The sequence below is a fragment of the Carcharodon carcharias genome, chromosome 7, assembly GCF_017639515.1.
Source record: "Carcharodon carcharias isolate sCarCar2 chromosome 7, sCarCar2.pri, whole genome shotgun sequence".
Lineage (NCBI taxonomy): Eukaryota > Metazoa > Chordata > Chondrichthyes > Lamniformes > Lamnidae > Carcharodon > Carcharodon carcharias.
In genome coordinates, this window is record NC_054473.1 from 159,708,369 (window position 1) to 159,728,380 (window position 20,012).

Consider the following 20,012-nt stretch of genomic DNA (forward strand, 5'->3'; position numbering starts at 1 on the left):
TTTCTATTATTCCTGTGAGGAATCAGTTTTTGGAAAAGTCAAAAGGACGTTGAATATTGCACATTTCTCCTAAGTTATTTTTAAAAGTTTGCAATATTAATTAAGGGCTGTGACTATGCCATTCTTCAAGAAATCACAGGTCAAGATAGATGTCTGGCAGGGAACACCTGGCGAGGGAAGAGATACTTGAAGTTAATAAAAAACTGTTGCCAGGCTAAAGGCTCTTGTTGATTGGTTAAAAACACCTGACCTAAGTGAAGTATTCTCTGAGAGTTCCTGGAACAGCCACCAAGTCATAGCCAACTTGGAAAACTTCATTGACATATTGGTTAGTAAAACAAGCCTGCATTAAGACACTAACTGCAGCAGTATGAAGTTTATTAAATTTCTGTATGTTAGTTTTAAAGTTGTGAAATATACTGCAGATTTGCACATAAATGCATGCAAGTCATTAATTGAGTACGTAGTTATGAATTGGACGGGATTTTCGGGTTGGCGGGCAGGCCCAGGAGCAGCCAGGAAACGGTCCACCACCATGATTTCACGCTGGCTGGCCAATTAACAGCTAGCCAGCGTGAAAGGCGTGTTGAGAAGCTGCCGGGTTAGGGGCGGGAGGAGGGCGAGCGCCAAAGTCTGAGCATGCGCGGGTTAGCGCACAATGAAAGCTCCCTGAAGGCAGAGAGCTGCCTCAGGAAACTGAAGAATATAAAACCCTAAAGATGTGGAAAATGAAAAAAATGTTCCCACATAGAACTCACTCACATGAATGTAGATATAATAAAAATGGTCAAAACATTTTTTTTTAAATTGCCAAAAACCTCATCCTGCCCATGGAGGAGGTTTCCTTAAAAATGCAAAGGCCACCTGGCCGATTCGCCCGCCTGCCAACCATAACGTTGGACGGGTAGAGAAAAAAACATTTAATTAATTGATTAATGGCCTTAAGAGGCCTCTTAATTGCGGGTGTGCTGCCAGCTCTCACATAGGCCTGCAGACCGAAATATCGCGCAAGTGTACAATGATGTTGGGGCGCTCACCCGACATCATCCAGCGTTATTTTACGCCTGTGGGACATAAAACTCTGCTCATTGAATTTATAAGACTAGTAAAATATCCCGCAAGACTGTCTGCAAGAGGACAAAGTATCTTGCATAAAATTAAAAATAAATGTTCATTTCACCCCATTAAAGTATCTTCCATCAGGAATTCAACAGATTAGCTGAAACATTCACGGCTACCATATCCATATTTTATCCATGCAACTTTAATTGAAGCAGGATTTGTAGTGTCAACACCTTGAAAAGGAACACATCAATTTAAAGCATAGGATTCATATGTTAAAAGACAAGAGTACCAGTGCATTGACTTTGTAGTTGCCAAAGTGTATTTAAATGTGGTGTGTGAAAAATTGCTGTGTTACTAATAAATCCTTCGTGCTTATCCAAATCAACATTCTATTAGCATGAAATGATGAAAATTCAGGCTTTAAAGTGCTGCAGACAACAACATAGAGAATATTTTTGTAGTCCCTGTTTAAAAGCTTAAGAAAATTCAGGCAGAACAACATCACATATGCAATGAGCTTTCTTGATTTTTGTTCACCCTCATTTAGTAAAACATTTGACCCAGTTTGAAAACAGTCAACAAGATTGATGAATGAGATGCTGAGATGAGCTTAAAGTAAATACTTACAGCCTTGTAGGCATTTATTAGGATTTTATCGAGATGTGGTTAGTATAAGAGGAGAATAATTGTGTTCATCTGTCACCAACTAATGAAACACATTGAAATTATACTGAAGAAGAGTTCTGATGAAGAATCATACGGACTCGAAACCTTAACTATATTCCTCTCCACAGATGCTGTCAAACCTGCTGAGTTTTTCCAGCTATTTTTGTGTATGTGTTTGAAATTATACTGTTTTGGTTTATGTTCCTAATAATTTTGCATCCTTAAATTTATATTGCTGTATGTGGTAATTTCTTGCAAAGTCACAATAAACGTTTCAGGTTTATGTGGCAGGAGCCTGCTAAGGAAATTTGAAGCAAGTTACACAAATGAAAACAGAAGAATGCTGCAAAAACCTTAGCAGGCCATTTAGTACAGTGAAGAGAAAATACAAGTTGCCATTTGAGGTGTGGGCCTTTCATCAGAAATGTATTTTACCAAAGATTAGTTGATTCCATGCTTTCCACCCTGTTCTTTATTTTTGAAAAATCAAGAAAGAAACCGGAAAACAAGCAGCACAGGAAAAGTCTAAGATGGGAGCACCATATATATTTTTGATCGAAGTAATTACAGGTTGAATCAGAATCAAACTACATCTTACTTTTTGTAGCATTAACCATGAGGGAAAAGAACAGCCATCAACATAGTCGGGTGATTCTCATTGCAGTTCAGTTTCAATTACTTTTATATTAAAAAAACTTCTTGGTTTGTTGTTTCCCCTTCTGTTTCATTTTGATGTGTTTTCCTTTAATCTAGACTTGGCAAATTAATGCAACCTCATTGCCAACATGCCTATTTGCTTATTTTAAAATATAAACAATTGTATGAGGACACCAGGGTGTAGATTTTAAACTGGTTGTGGATTTGTTACCTGTTATACAAACCACCCAATTTCCAATTCCACAGAAATCAATGGGAATGTCCAAGCATATATTTGTAAAAATCTGAATAGTAATCGGAACATCCAGTATATCTCTCTGCTAAGCAACATTGACAAACACATTTATTGATGTACTATGATTCAGGTTCTAGACCAGATACAAATTTATTGATTTAGAAAAGAAAGCATTGAATGGATCTTTGGGTTCAAGTTTCACACACACATTCTGCCCTTGCATGGGACAGATGTGAAACAATGTCATATTTTTCACATATTTACCAAAAAAAGTTGTCAAGTCTTCTGCAGGACCTGTTTTAACTCCGACTGAATCTGTAGATTTAACACATCATCTGTCATCTGTGCCATCCCCATCATTCCCACTCAGTAATGATTCACAGGTAGTGCAAAACTCTTTCATGATCTTTATGCAATCATAGTTAAAAGCCTGTACTAAAAGAAGATAATGTCTCGATCACTCTTGGTATAATGGCACATTTGTACTGAATGCAGTAGGTGCAGAATGGAATCAGATATATTTGACTATATCCAAGCAGCATAGTGGTTTAGAATAGGGGAATTATATAAACACAGGTATTAAAAAGTAATTCTGGGTTTTATTCAGAATCATTGCTAACCAGGTCATCAAGGGGAGTAATAAACTACTAGGAATTAGGCCATGTGCGGTATAAGTAGGGGTAAATTATACTACTGCAAACATTGTAGGCAGACTCTTGAACCTACTGCATTTTCAACTTGACCATATTCTCTTTGACACATTTAGGTTTACAAACCAAGGTCTCAAGAATATTTTCAATTTCAATCCATTTCTTGGAGGCAAAGAAAGGGAAGCCGTGTGTAGAAAAGAGTTAAAATTCAATTATTGACTTGCAAATCTCTGCTCACAAAATAATTAACAAAAGGTCAAGATTTGACTAAACTCTTTATAAAAAAGTGTTTAATTTTTGCTTTCCCAATTACTTAAAATTTTGCTTGAGCAATACTACTTTACAGAATTTTTGATAATGCTAAGAGTGCTATTTTAGTACAACATATCCCATTTCTGTATAGTTTGAAATCAATGAGAAATACTAAAAAAGGGCAGAGCTTCTCAAACCGGACTAGAAGTGCCTTGTTTTAAAGTTGTTACTCCATCCAGTCACAAACAAAATGCTTTGCACTAAAGCAGTAAAGTACAAGAAATTTATAACGTTTCCTAACAATCTTCAACTCAAGTACCAGACTGCGTGCTATTAAATCTTTCCCCAGCCTAGGAATCAGATTTTATTATCACAATGAGGAAAACATATACAACTATTGCCAGTCGAAGGACATTCTTAATTTGGAAAAAAACACGTCAATCTTTATCATTCCCATTCACCCTTACCAATATATTTTATACATCAAAAAAATCAGATTAATGCACCTGGATGTTCTGTAATTACAATCAACTATAATGTGACCTTTAGCAGAAAGTAGCTGATGGCCTGTTGCACAAAAGCCCATTGTCAAGTGCTGTGGAAGTTAGTCATTACAAAATAGTAATTTTCCATTTCCTACAGTCAGGTTACAGTGAGAATCAGAGGCACTTGGTTTCAGAACTTTTGTGAATTTGCAGCCCAATATCATTTCCTAAGTGTAAACTAAACAGAATATAAAAGAAAATAGTAATTTGATACTCCTCTGATGTTGCAGTGTCCATATTGAATCAACATAATGCAACATTATTGAATCAATTCAGCTTCTTGCTCTCAGTGTGACAACCTTTCTGCAATTCTTTAACTTCTCATGAGAGTTCCCACAGGATTCTGTACCTAACCTAGCAGTGTCGCATGTTTCCAAATAAATTGTCTCCTGGCAAACATTCTTTTCCCAAAATAGTTTTAAAATAGTCAACATCTTTTAAAAAATATAAAAATGTGTTATTAGTGTTTTTAGGTCTCAATTTCTTTGTACTTTAATTGCAGAACTATGAACAGCTTGTCATTTCGTTGAACAGGAAGCAGAAAAGTATTGTCAATCTTCCACGAGTTTCCCCAAATCTGATAAATGTAGACAATAGGTTTAGCTTTCTCCGTTATGGTGGGTAAATAGTCTGTAGCTCCTATTCAAATTAAAAGAGTTTTCAGAGAAAAAACATTAACCTTGTTTTTCTTGGTAGAAGCAGATAGTGGAAACAAAAGACAGGCCAGTTCCTCCCCTATTTGACATGCAGTCTTCAGCAACACGACATTGCCATAAATTCACTTCAGGTTTTTAAGTCCAATTTGTCAAGTAGCGTTTGTGTTCTATGACATTAGCTTCATTTTATTAAGACCAATGAGGGTAAGTAACTCCCATATGAACAAGAGGCAGTAAAGCAGGTAAATAGGTTGTTGACAAGCTGAGGTAATTCTTCCATCAATCAGAATTTGCACATTCATCTTGGCTCAGCCAAGAGAAAAGTTGAGAAACAGTGAGAAAGAAAGAGAAAGACAAAAAAAAGGACAGATAGACGGGAAGAATGAAATAAAGAGATAAAGAGTAAAGAAGAAACAACAACTGTTAGTCCTTCTCCCTAGTCCATTTGATCATTGTTTCAGGTGACCGGTATAAGAATATCAGTTTGGCATATAGCTCTTCCTCCACCTCCAACTCTCCATTTTCTCTCACGAGGAAGATATCATGGCATAGTTTCAAGATACGATCCACACAAGGCAGCTCCTCAAACATGATGGAATATGAGATTTCACTGAAGAAGCCTCGCACAAACTTCCCAACAACCAGCACAATTGAGACGTAAAGACCCATTATTCTGAAAAATAAGAAAATCTAGATTAAGAAAAGGCCATTTAGCTTGTCAATCCTACACCATCCAGAGCCCATGAATCATTAATCCTATGATGGACTCTCCTCCATCTACCCTTATTTTAAAGAAAATGGATTTTCTTCCTCTATCTCCCCTGAGAACATTAAAACAATATTGTTAATATTTCTATTATCCTCAGTCCCACTTTAGAGCAAATATCGGTCCAGATGGTTTAAGTCCAGAAGATTGGGGGTTCCAGCCCCACTTCAGAGATGAGCACATAATCCAGGGTGACTTTTCAGTGTACTACTCAGAGTGCTAAAAATACTTTCCTACATCACAACAGTGACTAAACTTCAAAAGTATTTAAATAGGCTGTGAAGTGCTTTGGGATGTACAGTGATGAAAAGATTAAGGGTTGGATTTTGCAGTCAGTGGAGAAGCAATGACATTTACCACTGACCTCAACAAAAACTGCCTACAAAGACCTAGCAATCTCTATCGCACATTTTTTCACTTTCCCAATGTCAGTTTAAATGTCGCCAAGAAAAAGAGATCTCCAGGTGTCCAGCAGCAATGTTATCATCAAGCATAGACACATAGAAACTAGGAGCAGGAGTAGGCCTTTCGTCCTTTGAACCTGCTCCACCATTCAGTATGATCATGGCTGATCTTCTATCTCAACGCCATATTTCCGCTTTCTCTCCATTCCCCTTGATGCCCCTAATAATCAAAAATTTATAATTTTGTTCTTGAATAGAATCAGTGACCCAGCCTCCACAGCCTTCTGTGACAGAGAATTCTACAGGTTGACCACCCTCTGAGTGAAGAAATTTTTCCTCATCTCAGTCCTAAATGACCTGCCCCATATCCTGAGACTGTGGCCCCTGGTTCTAGACTCCTCAGCCAGGGGAAACATCCCCCCAGTCTGTCCAGCCCTGTTAGAATTTTATACATTTCAATCAGATCCCCTCTCATTCTCCTAAACTCTGGTGAATATAGGCCCAGTCGAACCAGTTTGTCCTCATACAACAGTCTTGCCAGCCCCGGTATCAGCCTAATGAACGTTCCCTGCACTCCCTCTATGGCAAGTATACCCTTTCTTAGGTAGGGAGACCAAAACTGCACGCAATACTCCTGGTGTGGTCTCACCAAGGCCTTGTATAACTGCAGTAAGACATCCCTACTACTGAACTCAAATCCTCTTGCAATGAAGGCCAACATACCTTCCTGATAGCTTGCTGCACCTGCCTGTTTACTTTCATTGACTGGTGTACAAGGACACCCAGGTCCCTTTGTATATCCACATTTCCCAATATATCACCATTTAAATAATACTCTGCCTTTCTGTTTTTCACACCAAAGTGTATAACTTCACATTTACCCACGTTATACTGCATCTGCCATGTCTTTGCCCACACACACAACTTATCTAAAGCGCACTGAAGTCTCCTTGCATCCTCCTCAAAACCCTGCCCAGTTTCGTGAAATCAGCAAACTTTGAAATATTGCACTTGGTTCCCTCATCCAAGTCATATATATATATATATATATATATATATGGTGAATAGCTGGGACCCAAGCACTCATCCCTGCGGTACACCACTTATCACCGCCTGCCACCCGGAATAAGACCCATTTATTCCCACTCTCTGTTTCTGGTCTGTCAAGCAATTCTCAATCCAAACAATATATTACCCCCAATCCTATGTGCTTTAATTTTGCCCACTAGCCTCTTATGTGGGACCTTATTAAAAGCCTTCTTGAAATCCAAATACACTACATCCACTGGCTCTCCCTTATCTATTCTACTAGTTACATCCTCAAAAAACTCCAGTAGATTAGTTAAGCATAATTTCCCTTTCATAAACCTATGCTGACTTTGTCTAATCCCGTTAATGCTTTCCAAGTGTTGTTACCACGTCTTTTATAATAGACTCTAGCATTTTCCCCACTACCTATGTTAGGCTAACTGGTCTGTAATTCTCTATTTTTTCTCTCCCTCCTTTTTTAAAAAATAGTGGGGTTACATTTGCCACCCTCCAATCTGTAGGAACTGCTCCAGAGTCTATAAAATTTTGGAAGATGACCACCAATGAATCCAATATTTCCAGGGCACTTCCTTTAGTACTCTGGGATGTTAATTATCAGGCCCTGGGGATTTTTCAGCCTTTAACCCCATTAATTTCTCTAGCATCATTTTTTTTTACTAATACTGATTTTCTTTAATTCCTCCTTCTCACTAGACCCTTGGTTCCCTAACGTTTCTGGGAAATTATTTGTGTCCTCTTTTGTGAAGACAAAACCAAAATATGTGTTCAATTCTCCTGTCATTTCTTTGTTCCCCATTATAATTTGCCCTGTTTCTGATTGTAAGGGACCTACATTTGTCTTATCTAATCTTTTTCTCTTCACATATTTATAGAAGCTTTTACAATCAATTTTTATGTTCCTTGCAAGTTTATCTCATATTCCATTTTCCCCTTCTTGATCAATCTCTTTGTCCACTTCTGCTGAATTCTACACTGCTCCCAATCCTCAGACTTGCTGCTTTGTCTGGCAGTTTTACATGTCTCCTCTTTGGATCTAATACTATCCCTAATTTCTTTCATAATCCATGGTTGAGCCACCTTTCCTGTTTTATTTTTGCGCCAGACAGGAATGAATAATTGTTGTAACTCATGCACACGTTCCTTAAATATTAGCCATTGCCTATCCACTGTCAACCCTTTTAGTAAGTTTCCCCAATCCATCATTGCCAACTCGTGCCTCATACCCTCATAGTTCCCTTTATTTAGATTCAGGACCCTAGTTTCGGATTCAACTTCTTCACTCTCCATCCTAATGAACAATTCTATCATTTTATGGTCGTCCAACAGGGATCATAACAAATTAATGAAGGTAGGCAGTTACAACTGCATCAGGACCCGAATGACGTTATAGGACCCTGATTTACATAAACTTAGAGGCTCCCAGCTGAGTCAGGCAGATGCCTTAACTGTATAAAAAAAGTGGCATGAAATGGCCATGGAATGGGTAAAGAGCAGCAAGTCCCTTGCTTGGATTTTAACTCTTGTTTCTGCTGCTTTGATTAAAGACATTCTGAAATATATCAAAATCAAATTAACAAAGATCCTATTTTAATATTTAATTATTTCTACTTCCAACTGCTGCATCATTAATATGCAGAACATTTTACCAAAGCTTTATTATATAAGGAAAACAATTGCTATTGTTACATTTCTGAAAGAAACATACCCATGTCCAGCGAGGAAGCCCAGGCTTGGTGGGCTGACCTTGTCATTGAAGATAATCATCTGCAGTTCATTACATTCATTTTGTTTGCATTCTTCAGTCTTGGTCTGTATCACCCACCATTCCAAGATACTGTCAGAATCATTTGCATTCATATCAACATGCCTTTGTAGTTCCATTGTCACATTCAGGTAGTTATCTTCATGTTCTGTCAATGGTGAAAAGTTTTCAATACAGTAATTTAGAAGGAATAAACCTTGTTAATGTTTACTGCACAATTTTGATTTGTATCAATATGTTTACTTAATGAGCAAAATCCCAGTTAACGTACTTGTAACAAACCCATTCATATACTGTTGAATAATTTGTGTTAGTGTGCAGTAATCAACTCCAGTAATGCCTCTAGTGTGCGACCCACGCATCCAACCTGTTTACAATGAAAGTCATGCTTCCACAAGAAATACGATACCAGCAGACCCCTGGCATGCTGAAACAATGATTCTGTTGCATGGACAGCCTTGCAGAGCCCGAGAGTACTCAGCAGAGTATGTGTTAGGATTCATGGTGGTCTGCTACATACTACACAATCTCAGCATGATCAGTGGACAATCATGACCACCAGCTATATGAGGAGCAGTAGGAGAAAGAGAAGGAAGAGGAAGAGAAAGGGAACAGGCAACTTCGGCAGCTGCTTTTTGACCAGCTTTCCATGAGGAACCCATCAGAGCACACTTCCAGTAACCACAACCCCAATTCCCCATTCACTAAAAGCCTTCACCTTCCCTTTCCTGTCATTAACAATCATGGTGCCTATTTGGCCACAATGCAAAAATAAAATTCACCACAGAATAAATATTCCAAAGCAAATTTAGAAATAAAATCATGCCATCTCGAATATGAATCAATAATCACCATTGCACATGCCATTAGTGCCTGTCTTTCATGTGCTTTTTTGTGTCTCAGTGCTCCTATTTGCTAGTCCAGTGGCTGCAGCATGGCTGGTGGAAGGCTGCAGACTTCTGGTGAAGGAGATTGCAGTAGGCCTTGGTAGACAATGCCAAGCAGCTCTGGGCCTAGAGGGCTCAGCCTTGGACTGTATCACATCGACAGCAACAGTCCGGAATGGCTGACAGGAAACAGCAAGAACATTGGCGGAGTGACAGGGCTGGGATGATGAATGCTGTCACCCTGAAAGAGAACAGCAGGTTCATTCTCCATGAAGCCTCTACTACTCCCCTAGACGACGGACTGCTAGGCTGCTGTGACAACTCGCAAGCTCCTTTGCGCACCAATCCACAGCCATGATGGCAGCAGCATGAGTATGCATCGCAGCATGCAGGCATTGGGTGGCTGCTGCATGTGCTGCAACAAATATTGCGAGATCAGCTGTCATACACCATACATCATGATTGTTTCCACAATTGTGTGAACAAAGTTGGCCGGCATTTCCATGCTGGAAAGGCTGGGCCCCAAGCTCTGTGCAAAGCCCTGTGTCAAGTTGTTGCCTGTTTCCTCCATGTTCCTTAACACTGACCCCAGGCTTTTTGGCAGACTTGCCAATGCACTGGGCATTTTGCTGTGTATCCCTATGAACCTTCTTCTGTAGGCTGCCCCAACAAAGTGCTCATCTGAGTGGTCTGTAACTGACCTCATGTGGTACTTCACTTTCCCCCTCCCCCAGCACCCCCTGGTGATCTGGCACCTACATCATCCTTCTTCTTGCATTGGCTGCAGGCCACTTGTTCACAAAGGGCAGAACTTAACGTCCCGTGGACAGGCATGCACCCGACCCGATTGGGCATAAAATCGCACGAGATAACATTGGGCTAGCGTCCCGACATCATCACGCACTCATGTGATATTTCGCTTGGCGGAGGTGTTAGTATTGGCTGGATGCTGAAATCACAGGCAACATTGAAGTTAACATGCTGCCCGCATTGCAACCAACAGACATGGGTTAATCACACATCACGAGCCCCGAGCCTGTTTTCAGGGCTTTTGAATTTATCACCCCTCCCCCCCTCTGATGTCTCTCACATTTCTGCATGATGTACGGCGTTCACTCAAGGGCAAAATTTAAATCTTACATATTTTAATGTTCAGATCTCGAGCAGAGTTTTGAAACCATCTAGTACCAGGGTATAAAAAAATTAAAAAGTTACAGATGGAATAAATGTGTTCAACCTTTAGTTCTATCGCAGCAACAACTTTCCACAGGATTTTGTTTAATGTTTCAAGGAATCCTGAACTGTGGAAAATTAGCACAGCAACTGTGGAGATCAGACAACATTACTTAGGCCACATTATAGCAAAGAGAAGCTGAGGTTTTCCGATGAAAATATCTAATACTGCAAGATAAACTTCCTCATAAAACCCTTTGTTGTCAGTAAATATTTTAGTTAATAATTTTAAATAAGTAAATAAGTAATACGTATTAAGTAATACGTAAATAAGTAATTTTACCCGGATACATCTGTTCGACAGGTTTAGCATCCGGCCCGTTCGGAGCTCTAATGTACTTTGGCAACATGTGTGAAATCAATCTGTAAATAAGTCACAAAAAACATCAAATCAACACATTTTGTTTGATCTACAGGGACAGTCCTGCGTCTTTAGTGGGGAGCATATAGTGAGCATATCGTGGAAAATCCTGGGTGTGCATACTGCGATTTCCCATCCACTAAAACTCATGAATGGAAAGTCACATGATGCACATTCACAATGCACTCCCTGTGAGCAAGTCTGACAAATGGTAATGCTGGAACGCATAACCATTACGTCAACTTTTATTTCCAGCATTTCCTGTTGCCAAAATCACTATTATATATTAAAGTTAAATATCTAATAGTAATTCTAGCAACAAGAAATGTTTGTTCATGCCCCTTTAATTCTTTTCGCATAGTTTCCAACCACCATGCCTAATCCAACATTCTCTAATCTGTCATGACCTTTGATAGAACAACTGTGGTTAGAATTTCCCAAGCTAACATGGTTCACATGCTGTCCATGCACGCCTATTGCAGGACTCAAATTCAATTATATTATTATTAAAGGGATCATGATATTGGTAACATAGGGCACCGAGTTCATTTTTTTGCAGCATTTCAGAATATTGAGTAATTTATTATTTTGAAAATTTTGGCACTATTGTTGCATAAAAATAAAACTACTTTTTATATAGCTGATTCCAAAATAGATTTGATGCATTGATCTATATAATCGACGCTATCCTTTTGCAATGATTTGTATTAAAATAATCGAAAGGTGGTACAGAACTTGAGTATTGCTGAAAAAAGAGACATGCTGTCAAAGCTTTTATCTTGTACTCATCAGGACAGAATTCACACAAAATACCAATTGTAAAGGGAACAACAATCTATACTGCATGAGAATAGAGTGCTGGTTGGTTGGCAAATGGACTCTGATTGGTAGAGGTGTTGCCATGGAGAACATGCCAGGAGCAGTTAAATGCCAAGCCTTTGTTTAAATTCAAACCAGGCAGGTTGACTTTGATTGGACAAGGCATTGCCATGGGGAATGAACCAGAGAATGAATGTCCCCAAAGCTTTTGTTTACCTGGAAAAGGTACAATGCAAAGATATTCTCCTTCTGTCTGCAGAGGACAGGCATTAGTGCAAAAGTTTGTATTAGTGATATAAGTATCAGCCTGCTGGATTCCACTCTTGACTTGTGCAAAATTGGTTCTTTTTAATGATATTTTCAACTATATTATAGCTTTCACTTTGAAAGGGAAAATGGTTGCAGGGTTGACCAGTTATTGTTTGAAGTATTTTATTTGAAAGAGTTAGGATAATCATATTTGGGATTCTTTCAATGATTTTCAGATTATTCATATACAAATTTACAAATGACCAGCTTCACTTGCAAATCAGGCTGAACCTTTTGAGTTATTTCCATCAGTCACATTAGGCCACACCTGTAATAACCTTAGTAATGCTTTGTAAATGTATGAGGCCTATTCCTTCATGAATTTCAAGATGTTCTCCAAAGGGCCTTTCTGTAAGCATGTGAGAATGTAATATTGCTTCCAGACAGACATGCATTAAAACCAGTTTAATTTTGAGATAACAGTGGCATTATCAGCACTCGGATAAGTAAAATAAATAGAGCATACACTGGCTCCTTCCGAGTTCCCAGGAGAAGATCTGCTAATTGTTTCCGCACAGTGTTATTTGGTTCCAAATCGATGGTGTGCTTCTCTGATGCGTGTTCATGTACTCCACCTAGACTCAGATCCCTGTGGACATAAAGTTATTAAATGTTGTCCTAATTGAATTATGAACATAAACTGGATGAATCACAGGAATCTATCCATTTATTTAACAATGGTATTATTATCAATCTCTAACCTGAATTGAATCTCAAAAATGCATTCATTTTAACTTGTTTTATATATGGTCTAGTTAGGACTGCAGAGTGAGTAATAATTGAAACGTAAGATGTGAACCTTATCTTTTAATAAAAATGGGACAAAGCTCATTTTCCTCCATGACAAATTGTCATCACTGGCTGTCCCTCCAATAAAGGAGGTCTCAAGGTCTTGAGTTTCTGCCATGGGTCTTCATGTGGCTGAACAGCCCAATTCTCGACCCAAGATTTTTGAGCACATGGAACGAGATAGTGGGAGTGCAGGGTTTGCTTCCTTTCCTCCCCCTCCTCTGCTCTGCTGCTGCTCTTCTTCATCATTAAAATTCTATTAAAAATAATTCCCTAACGAAACTGTATTTTCAGAGAGCGCCATTTCAAAGCCACGCCCATCATTGTAATTTGATTTCCTGCTTGTTAATTGTGGGTATGCTAACAAATGTTCCAGCAATATTGATTTGGAATTTGTGATGCTTCTTGTCTAACACCGTGACCTTGCTATGCCAAGGTATTGATACTGATGGACAGAGTTACTGTGTTTGATTAAACAAAGACCGAATCTTGGCCAACAATCTCACGAACTAGCTAAATAAACTTTGTTGTCTAGATGTATAGTATTAAGGCCATTCGCTTGGACTTCTAGCCCTACTCTACTTCACTCTCTCCTCCACCCACTCTACCTTTCTTTTCTTCCTCTTCTGGCCTACAACATTTCAGCCCTCCCTTGGCACTAGTCCAACTGCCAACCCTCATACCGCTCTCTCTAATCCTGCTTGGCCTAAAACAAGCAATTCATATTGATTCAAGAGCAAATACTATCATAGAAACATTTGGAATTAAAATCTGAAACAAAAACAGAAAATGCAGGAAAAACTCAGGTCTGACAGTATCTGTGGAGAGAAAAACAGAGTTAACGTTTCAAGTCCATATGACTCTTCTTCAGAGCTTGGCCGACAACAGCATCCACAGTATTATGCTTTTATCTTAGAATTAAAATGCGTTTATTGTTATTTTTGATTTCTCAACTTTTCCATTTTCTGTATCAAGTTAAATGTTCAATAAAAATGCAAAAAATGAATATAATACATGTTAACTAAAAATGTTATATTTTCAGCTTTAACATTTCCTATTTGCACTGTGCATTGCAGAATCATAAATAGGTTCTTGATCATTTTTATGATTTTGCAGCTTATAGCACACAGAGAAAATCTTCGGCTTTCATTTTAAAAGTATAGCATTTTGTTCCAGCTATTTGATAGCAGTGATATTGAACAGGGAATTCCTACCTTTGAAAGGTCCACATAAGGCGAAGTGTCATCACGGAATTATGGCTGTTTAATTCAGTAATCATTGCCTGACGACTAGGTGGACTGACACTCCATAGTGATCCTGAGCTTCCCTCTATATGTGCAGTCATGACATCTTCATAACCATAGAGCGAGATAAACTGCATAGCAGCCTTCAAGAGAGGACAGAAACCATTTTTGATGTCAAGAAACATGCACCTGCAGCTTACAATAAAGTGGCGTTCTCATTGAAAAATTACTAGTCAAAGATTTTGCACATACACACAAAATTAGAAAACTAGAAATAGCTGATTAACACCTTCAAAAAAGCTCACACAGACTGGTTGGGTAAACAGCCTGTTTCCATTTAATAATTTATATTTAAATAGCTGACATGTCAAAAATAGTCCTTAATATTTCCCTCTGATGTGTAGTAATACACATAAGCAATAGGGATGGAGCTGTAATAATATAAACTGCACACATACTCAACATTCCATCACTTGTTTAGGAGATAGATTTCTGCAGCACCAATTTTTCTCCATGAGCATGCAGATAGAGAATCTGAAGTTTTAACTACCCAAGTTAAATAAAGGCTACTGGAATAGATAACTTAAATCTTGAACCATTAATTCTTAACCATCTCACAAATTGACATATTTTTACATACTCGATCCAGGATGATAAGAAAAGGAGGAGGCCATTCAATCCCTCGAGCCTGTTCTGGGATTCAATGAGATCATGGTTGATCTGTATCTTAATTCTATCCACCTGCTTTGGCTCTTATGTCCTTCTTGCACAAAAATCTATGGATCTCAGATTTAAAATTATTAATTGAGCTTTTTGTGGGAGAGAGTTCCACTCTTTAACCGCCCTTTATGTGAAGAAGTGTTTCCTAACCTCTGTCCAGAATATTCTGGCTTTCATTGTAAGGTTATGTCCTTTTGTCTTAGACTCGCCTACCAAGGGAAAAAGTTTCTCTCTAGCTACCCTATCAATCCCTCAATCAAATCACCCCTTATCATTCTAGGTTCCAGGGAATTTAGTATAATCTATGTACTGACTTCATATTAAAGTGTGTACACTGGCTAAATTACAATTTTTTGTCACATTTTTTTTCCTCTCCCACCCACAAGTTGTTGGGTTCCTCACTGGGATATGGTACTTTAGAAGTGATTGCTCACTAAAGTCAGTGGATGAAACATCTTCTGATGGTAAATAGTTGGTAGCCGCCTCTAAACAAGATGCTGGCATTGCTAATATATCCAACGGCACATTTGGAGAACTGCTTGACCCCATTCAAACAACCTAACGCTCTGAAGGGTTCTAATTTAGGTAGGACAGGGTACAGGCAAGTATCTTTCCTAATAAAGAAAACAATGTTTAAATGTCCTACTTAGTGAGAGACCAGGCCAGCCCAAGAGGGCCGCAATCAAGTAAGCAATCACATTTTATGTTCCAATTTCTTTTTATTGCTTGCTTTTGTTTTTGATTTGCTGGTGGTTAATCGGGCTTATTAAATATTACTTTCCTGATGTTAGCACTATATGCATCACGTTAGAGAACTTATAATACAATAGTACAAGGAAATATAACATTACAGATATAAAAAAAAAATAACTTACTGGATTGCGTTCAAATGTTGAACAAAGGTCATCGTAATCCTTTTGGTTGAATGGTTTTAAAGAATGTTGCTGTGCACTCATTGTAAACAGGGGCTGCAAACAAAGTTAAAGAAACATTTACTATAATTAATTATATTTAACTAAAAACACTGTTTTAAGACCATTCTTACAGTATTAATTATAATCTACACAATCCGAGACAAAAATTTATTCAAAGCAATAGGGAGTGAATCTGACAGTAACAATGTGATGCTTAGAATAATAATTAGCCCTTTGGTCAACAGTAATGGTGCACAATTTTCCTCCATTATGGATTACCACAGGAAACACACCATGGGCTTATATCTTTTGGAGTGCCCTATCTAATTTCCATGGGTCAACCAACTTTTAATAATCTTTTAATATCACCAATGGATTCACAAAATGATTTGCGGCCACTGCTAGGATTTCACTTTTTTAGGGGACGAGAGAGCAGGGAGAGAAGGGAGATCTATTGTTGATACAGCTTTTATATAGTTGCAGCCGTGTTAAAAGCCATAGCAGCCATTTTGTGTCCAAACATATCTCTACAAAGTGTAAGGCTAGTGGATGCTTGGGGCACTATATATTACTTGCTTAAAACATCCAAAGGGACTGTTAGATTCTTCATGCCCCTTTCCTTCCTGTGCTTGTCTTACTTTCTTCACAACATGTAAGGAAGTACCAAAAAAACAATGCTGAATTGTTTGATTCCTGTACCTGTAATCACCTATTAGGGAATGCTGACTCACGCTTCAGGTGTATTTCATATGATTGCAAGCAAAGAGCCTTCCCCCTCCTTATATGTTTTCTTAAAAGGAGAAAGGTGGCCAATAAGCTCCGTAAAGGAAGCACTAACAAGTAGGAAGTAAATGTTGGTTAATAAATTCAGTAGGAAAGCACACAACTTTTTAAAATATGGAATGATTTGGGAGAAGGTGAGCAATACTCATTACAAAGGGTTGCAAAATGTTTTCTAATTGGGAGACTTGGGGCTGGATTTTCAGAATCTGGCTGACCCTGGAGTCTCCTAAAAATGGTAGGCGGGGCCTGGATGCGGACATCCTGTATCATTTCTGGTAGATCTCAGTTTTGCCAGTAGGGGGAAGGGGGCAGGGTGCGAATCACACAGGAGGGAAACCCAACTTAGCAGGGCCATTTGAAATTAGTGCTGAATTCAAACAGACACTATTTTCACTATTCCAAGGGACTTAACCTACAATGTGGAATTCATAAATTTATGAAGGAGGCATAAATGCTTGCTAAGAGTGGATAAGATCTGTTTAAGTGTCAATGTCTGAAATTATTTAAATCTCCAGCTCTTTAAAAATGAAAAAAAAAAACAGACTTCAGCTGACAGAGTAACAAAGCAGACACCCACTGCTGGAGAGCAATTTCAGGCCTGCTGGTGTAGTTTAGAGAAAAAACATTAGTCATTTCTTCTTGCAGTTTCAATAGACTTCATTGTTGACATTTCCCAAGGGCTGTTATTACAGATGAGTCCATTATGAATTCCTGTCTGAGTTTCAAAAGCTAAAAAAATCTCAGCAGGAACTGAGTTCACATTTTTATTGACAGTTTTAAGAGACTATTAAAGGATTAACTGTCTTTGATGTGGTTACTAAGTAGAAGTTTGTTTTATAACAGATTGACTACTTGAGGGATTTAAAATCTTTGAATGGCTTTCTTGAATTGGATTCTTTTCAGCATCAAGTGTGCACGAGTGAGAGCTCTCTCTGATTTTTATAAGTTTAATTTTGTTTTCATCTTCGCATGGTTCCTGGAGTCTGCCCATCATGGATACTGGGTAAGTAGCTATGGAGGTGACAAGGGGATGGGATGGAGATAAGAGGGGACATGTAGGTGGCATGGTGGAATGAGGGGGAGTAGGGGTATGAGGGGGCTGTCTTACAGCCGACAGCGGCTGGCTGTAACAGTACTAGCAAAGAATCAGGAATAGGATTACAACATGTACTATCAGCTGGGAGATGCAAGGATACTTGCTAACCATGACTTTGTTGGAGTCATGCTTGTTTCTGCTTCAAGGTCTTTTATTATTTCCAGCTTACTAACAGCATCAGCATCACTGCTAGTACTGAGAGTATCTTTTTGGCTGATGGAGAACAGATTACCTCCGACAGCACTGGCTCATAATGCTGGTTCATTTTGCTAGTATCCCTGCTCATTGCAGATATAATGAGGCTCAGAGTGCTACCTGCATTGTGACTGAACAGGCCATTAGGTGCCTGAAGGCCTAATTCGGAGGCCTTCTTGGGGAAAACCTCAGGGTTGGTGCCCCCCATCGTCATCATCATCAAGGAAAATAATAGAAATAAAATATCTACCTATAAGTAGATGGGCTGCCAAAGTGGAAAATGTAACCATTTGCATCTTTTTTGCTTATGCATCGCATAGATTGAAGAAAATTTGGAATTGACTTTTCTTACATGCTGAAACCAGGCATGAAGAACTCTCACAGCTTTTAGTGGCAAACAATTACCTGATAGCCACCAAGTTTGACTGTTACTGTCACATCTATTGGATGATTCACCACGCCGACTACTGATCTGACCAATGACATGAATAGAAGGGGAAACCAGATGATGCAGATGAGGAAAAGAATGATGAGGCCTCCCATTCCATACTTCACAATTTTCTTTTTCTTCTGACCCTTAGGTTGTGGATATCTCTACAAAGACACAATCACAACTGCCCATTAGGAATAGCTCACAGGGTTTTAAAAACTAATGTGGAATAGTAAAATACTGCAGCAGAGTCCATTCCCATTTAGAACTGATATTTTAGGCATTTCATTAAGCAAAAATAATGACCCAAAAGTTGCTGTCAAAATAACAGTGAGGTTAATAGCACTCAATGTTATTTAAGCACAAATGCTGCACCAACTTCAGGTGAGACGAGATGTGTGACCAAACAAGGAATTCAGAAAAATTGCTGCTGGAGATACACCACCTCTCTGCCAATAGCTTCACAAAAACAACACCTTGCGTGGTTCCCTGTTTGATTGTATTGGGCAGTGTGGAGTTCCTGTTCTGGCACTGCAGATACAAAGTACACTTGCCACAGAAAGTTGAGTCACATCATTTCAAGAACTTGTATTTATTTAGCACCTTTGTTCTAGCAAAAAAGTTCCAACATGCTTCACAGGAGTGTTATCAAACAAAATGTTCAAGTTCAAATACCCTTGTAACAATGTAGTGTGAAGTACTGTCGGTCAACCTCTCCGGAACTGAGGGTTAACTATTACAAGTCTTATTTCTTCAGGTATTGTGCTTTCTTGGTCCCTTTTATCTCATTCCAATCTTTTCCCTCTTTATATTTGTCTTTCTGCAACTGATTTGATATTGAATTCACGCAGTCTAATTTACACTTTCTTCACAGTCTTTGCACTGATATTTTCAGAATTCTTCAAACTGATTGGTTAAGAAGACACAGTTGCCTCACATTCAGCAATTTGCAGGGCAAAACATTGTCAACATTAATTGGGCAAGGGAAAATTTAACTAACAGTGGGCAACATTCGTTGGCCTGTCACAGCAATCGCTGGGCCAATAAGGATGTCCTTCCCATGATGTAAATACAGAATTAAAGATAATAATTATTCCAGGGCAGACAATTAACCACAAAATTGAGAACTCCCAACAGGAGACTAGATTAAATCAAGTTCAATTCATCCACTGATGTTTGCATTCAGCTTTCTCCTACAGGCTAGATTTTGTCAATCTTGGTCATCAGTTTCAGTCTTAATATAAATTAAGGCAAGCCAATAGTGAGAATAGGCCATTTAACCAACCAAAGCTCCTCCTTCTTGCATCACAGCATCTAACTGTGTTTGGAATAAGCCAAATGATTTTACTTCTATTATCCTTACTGGTGAATTTTTACTGCAAGTACATGCTCATTTAAATTTACTTCTCATTTTATTTATGTCCTATGGTCCTACTTTCTGGTCTTACTTTGAAGTAATATTCTGAAAGTACCTCATCTATATGGATTTAACATACAGTATTTAAATGATGGGAGAGAGGAGTG

At 38.5% G+C, this 20,012-nt stretch overlaps 1 protein-coding gene across 5 annotated transcripts in view; it reads right to left on the reverse strand.

The window, feature by feature from the left end:
* Positions 1 to 2,714: 2,714 nt before the first annotated feature.
* piezo1 (piezo-type mechanosensitive ion channel component 1) overlaps positions 2,715 to 20,012 on the reverse strand; it is a 358,563-nt gene continuing 341,265 nt past the window's right edge. For all 5 annotated transcript variants that reach the window (XM_041191993.1, XM_041191996.1, XM_041191992.1 and 2 more), the window contains 7 exons: positions 18,464 to 18,652; positions 15,946 to 16,038; positions 14,321 to 14,493; positions 12,784 to 12,906; positions 11,112 to 11,191; positions 8,652 to 8,856; positions 2,715 to 5,399 (listed from right to left, as the gene is read on the reverse strand). In XM_041191993.1, coding sequence (XP_041047927.1) covers positions 5,150 to 5,399; positions 8,652 to 8,856; positions 11,112 to 11,191; positions 12,784 to 12,906; positions 14,321 to 14,493; positions 15,946 to 16,038; positions 18,464 to 18,652 — 1,113 coding nt within the window. In that variant the 3' untranslated portion in view covers positions 2,715 to 5,149. The remainder of the gene's footprint in view (positions 5,400 to 8,651; positions 8,857 to 11,111; positions 11,192 to 12,783; positions 12,907 to 14,320; positions 14,494 to 15,945; positions 16,039 to 18,463; positions 18,653 to 20,012) is intronic.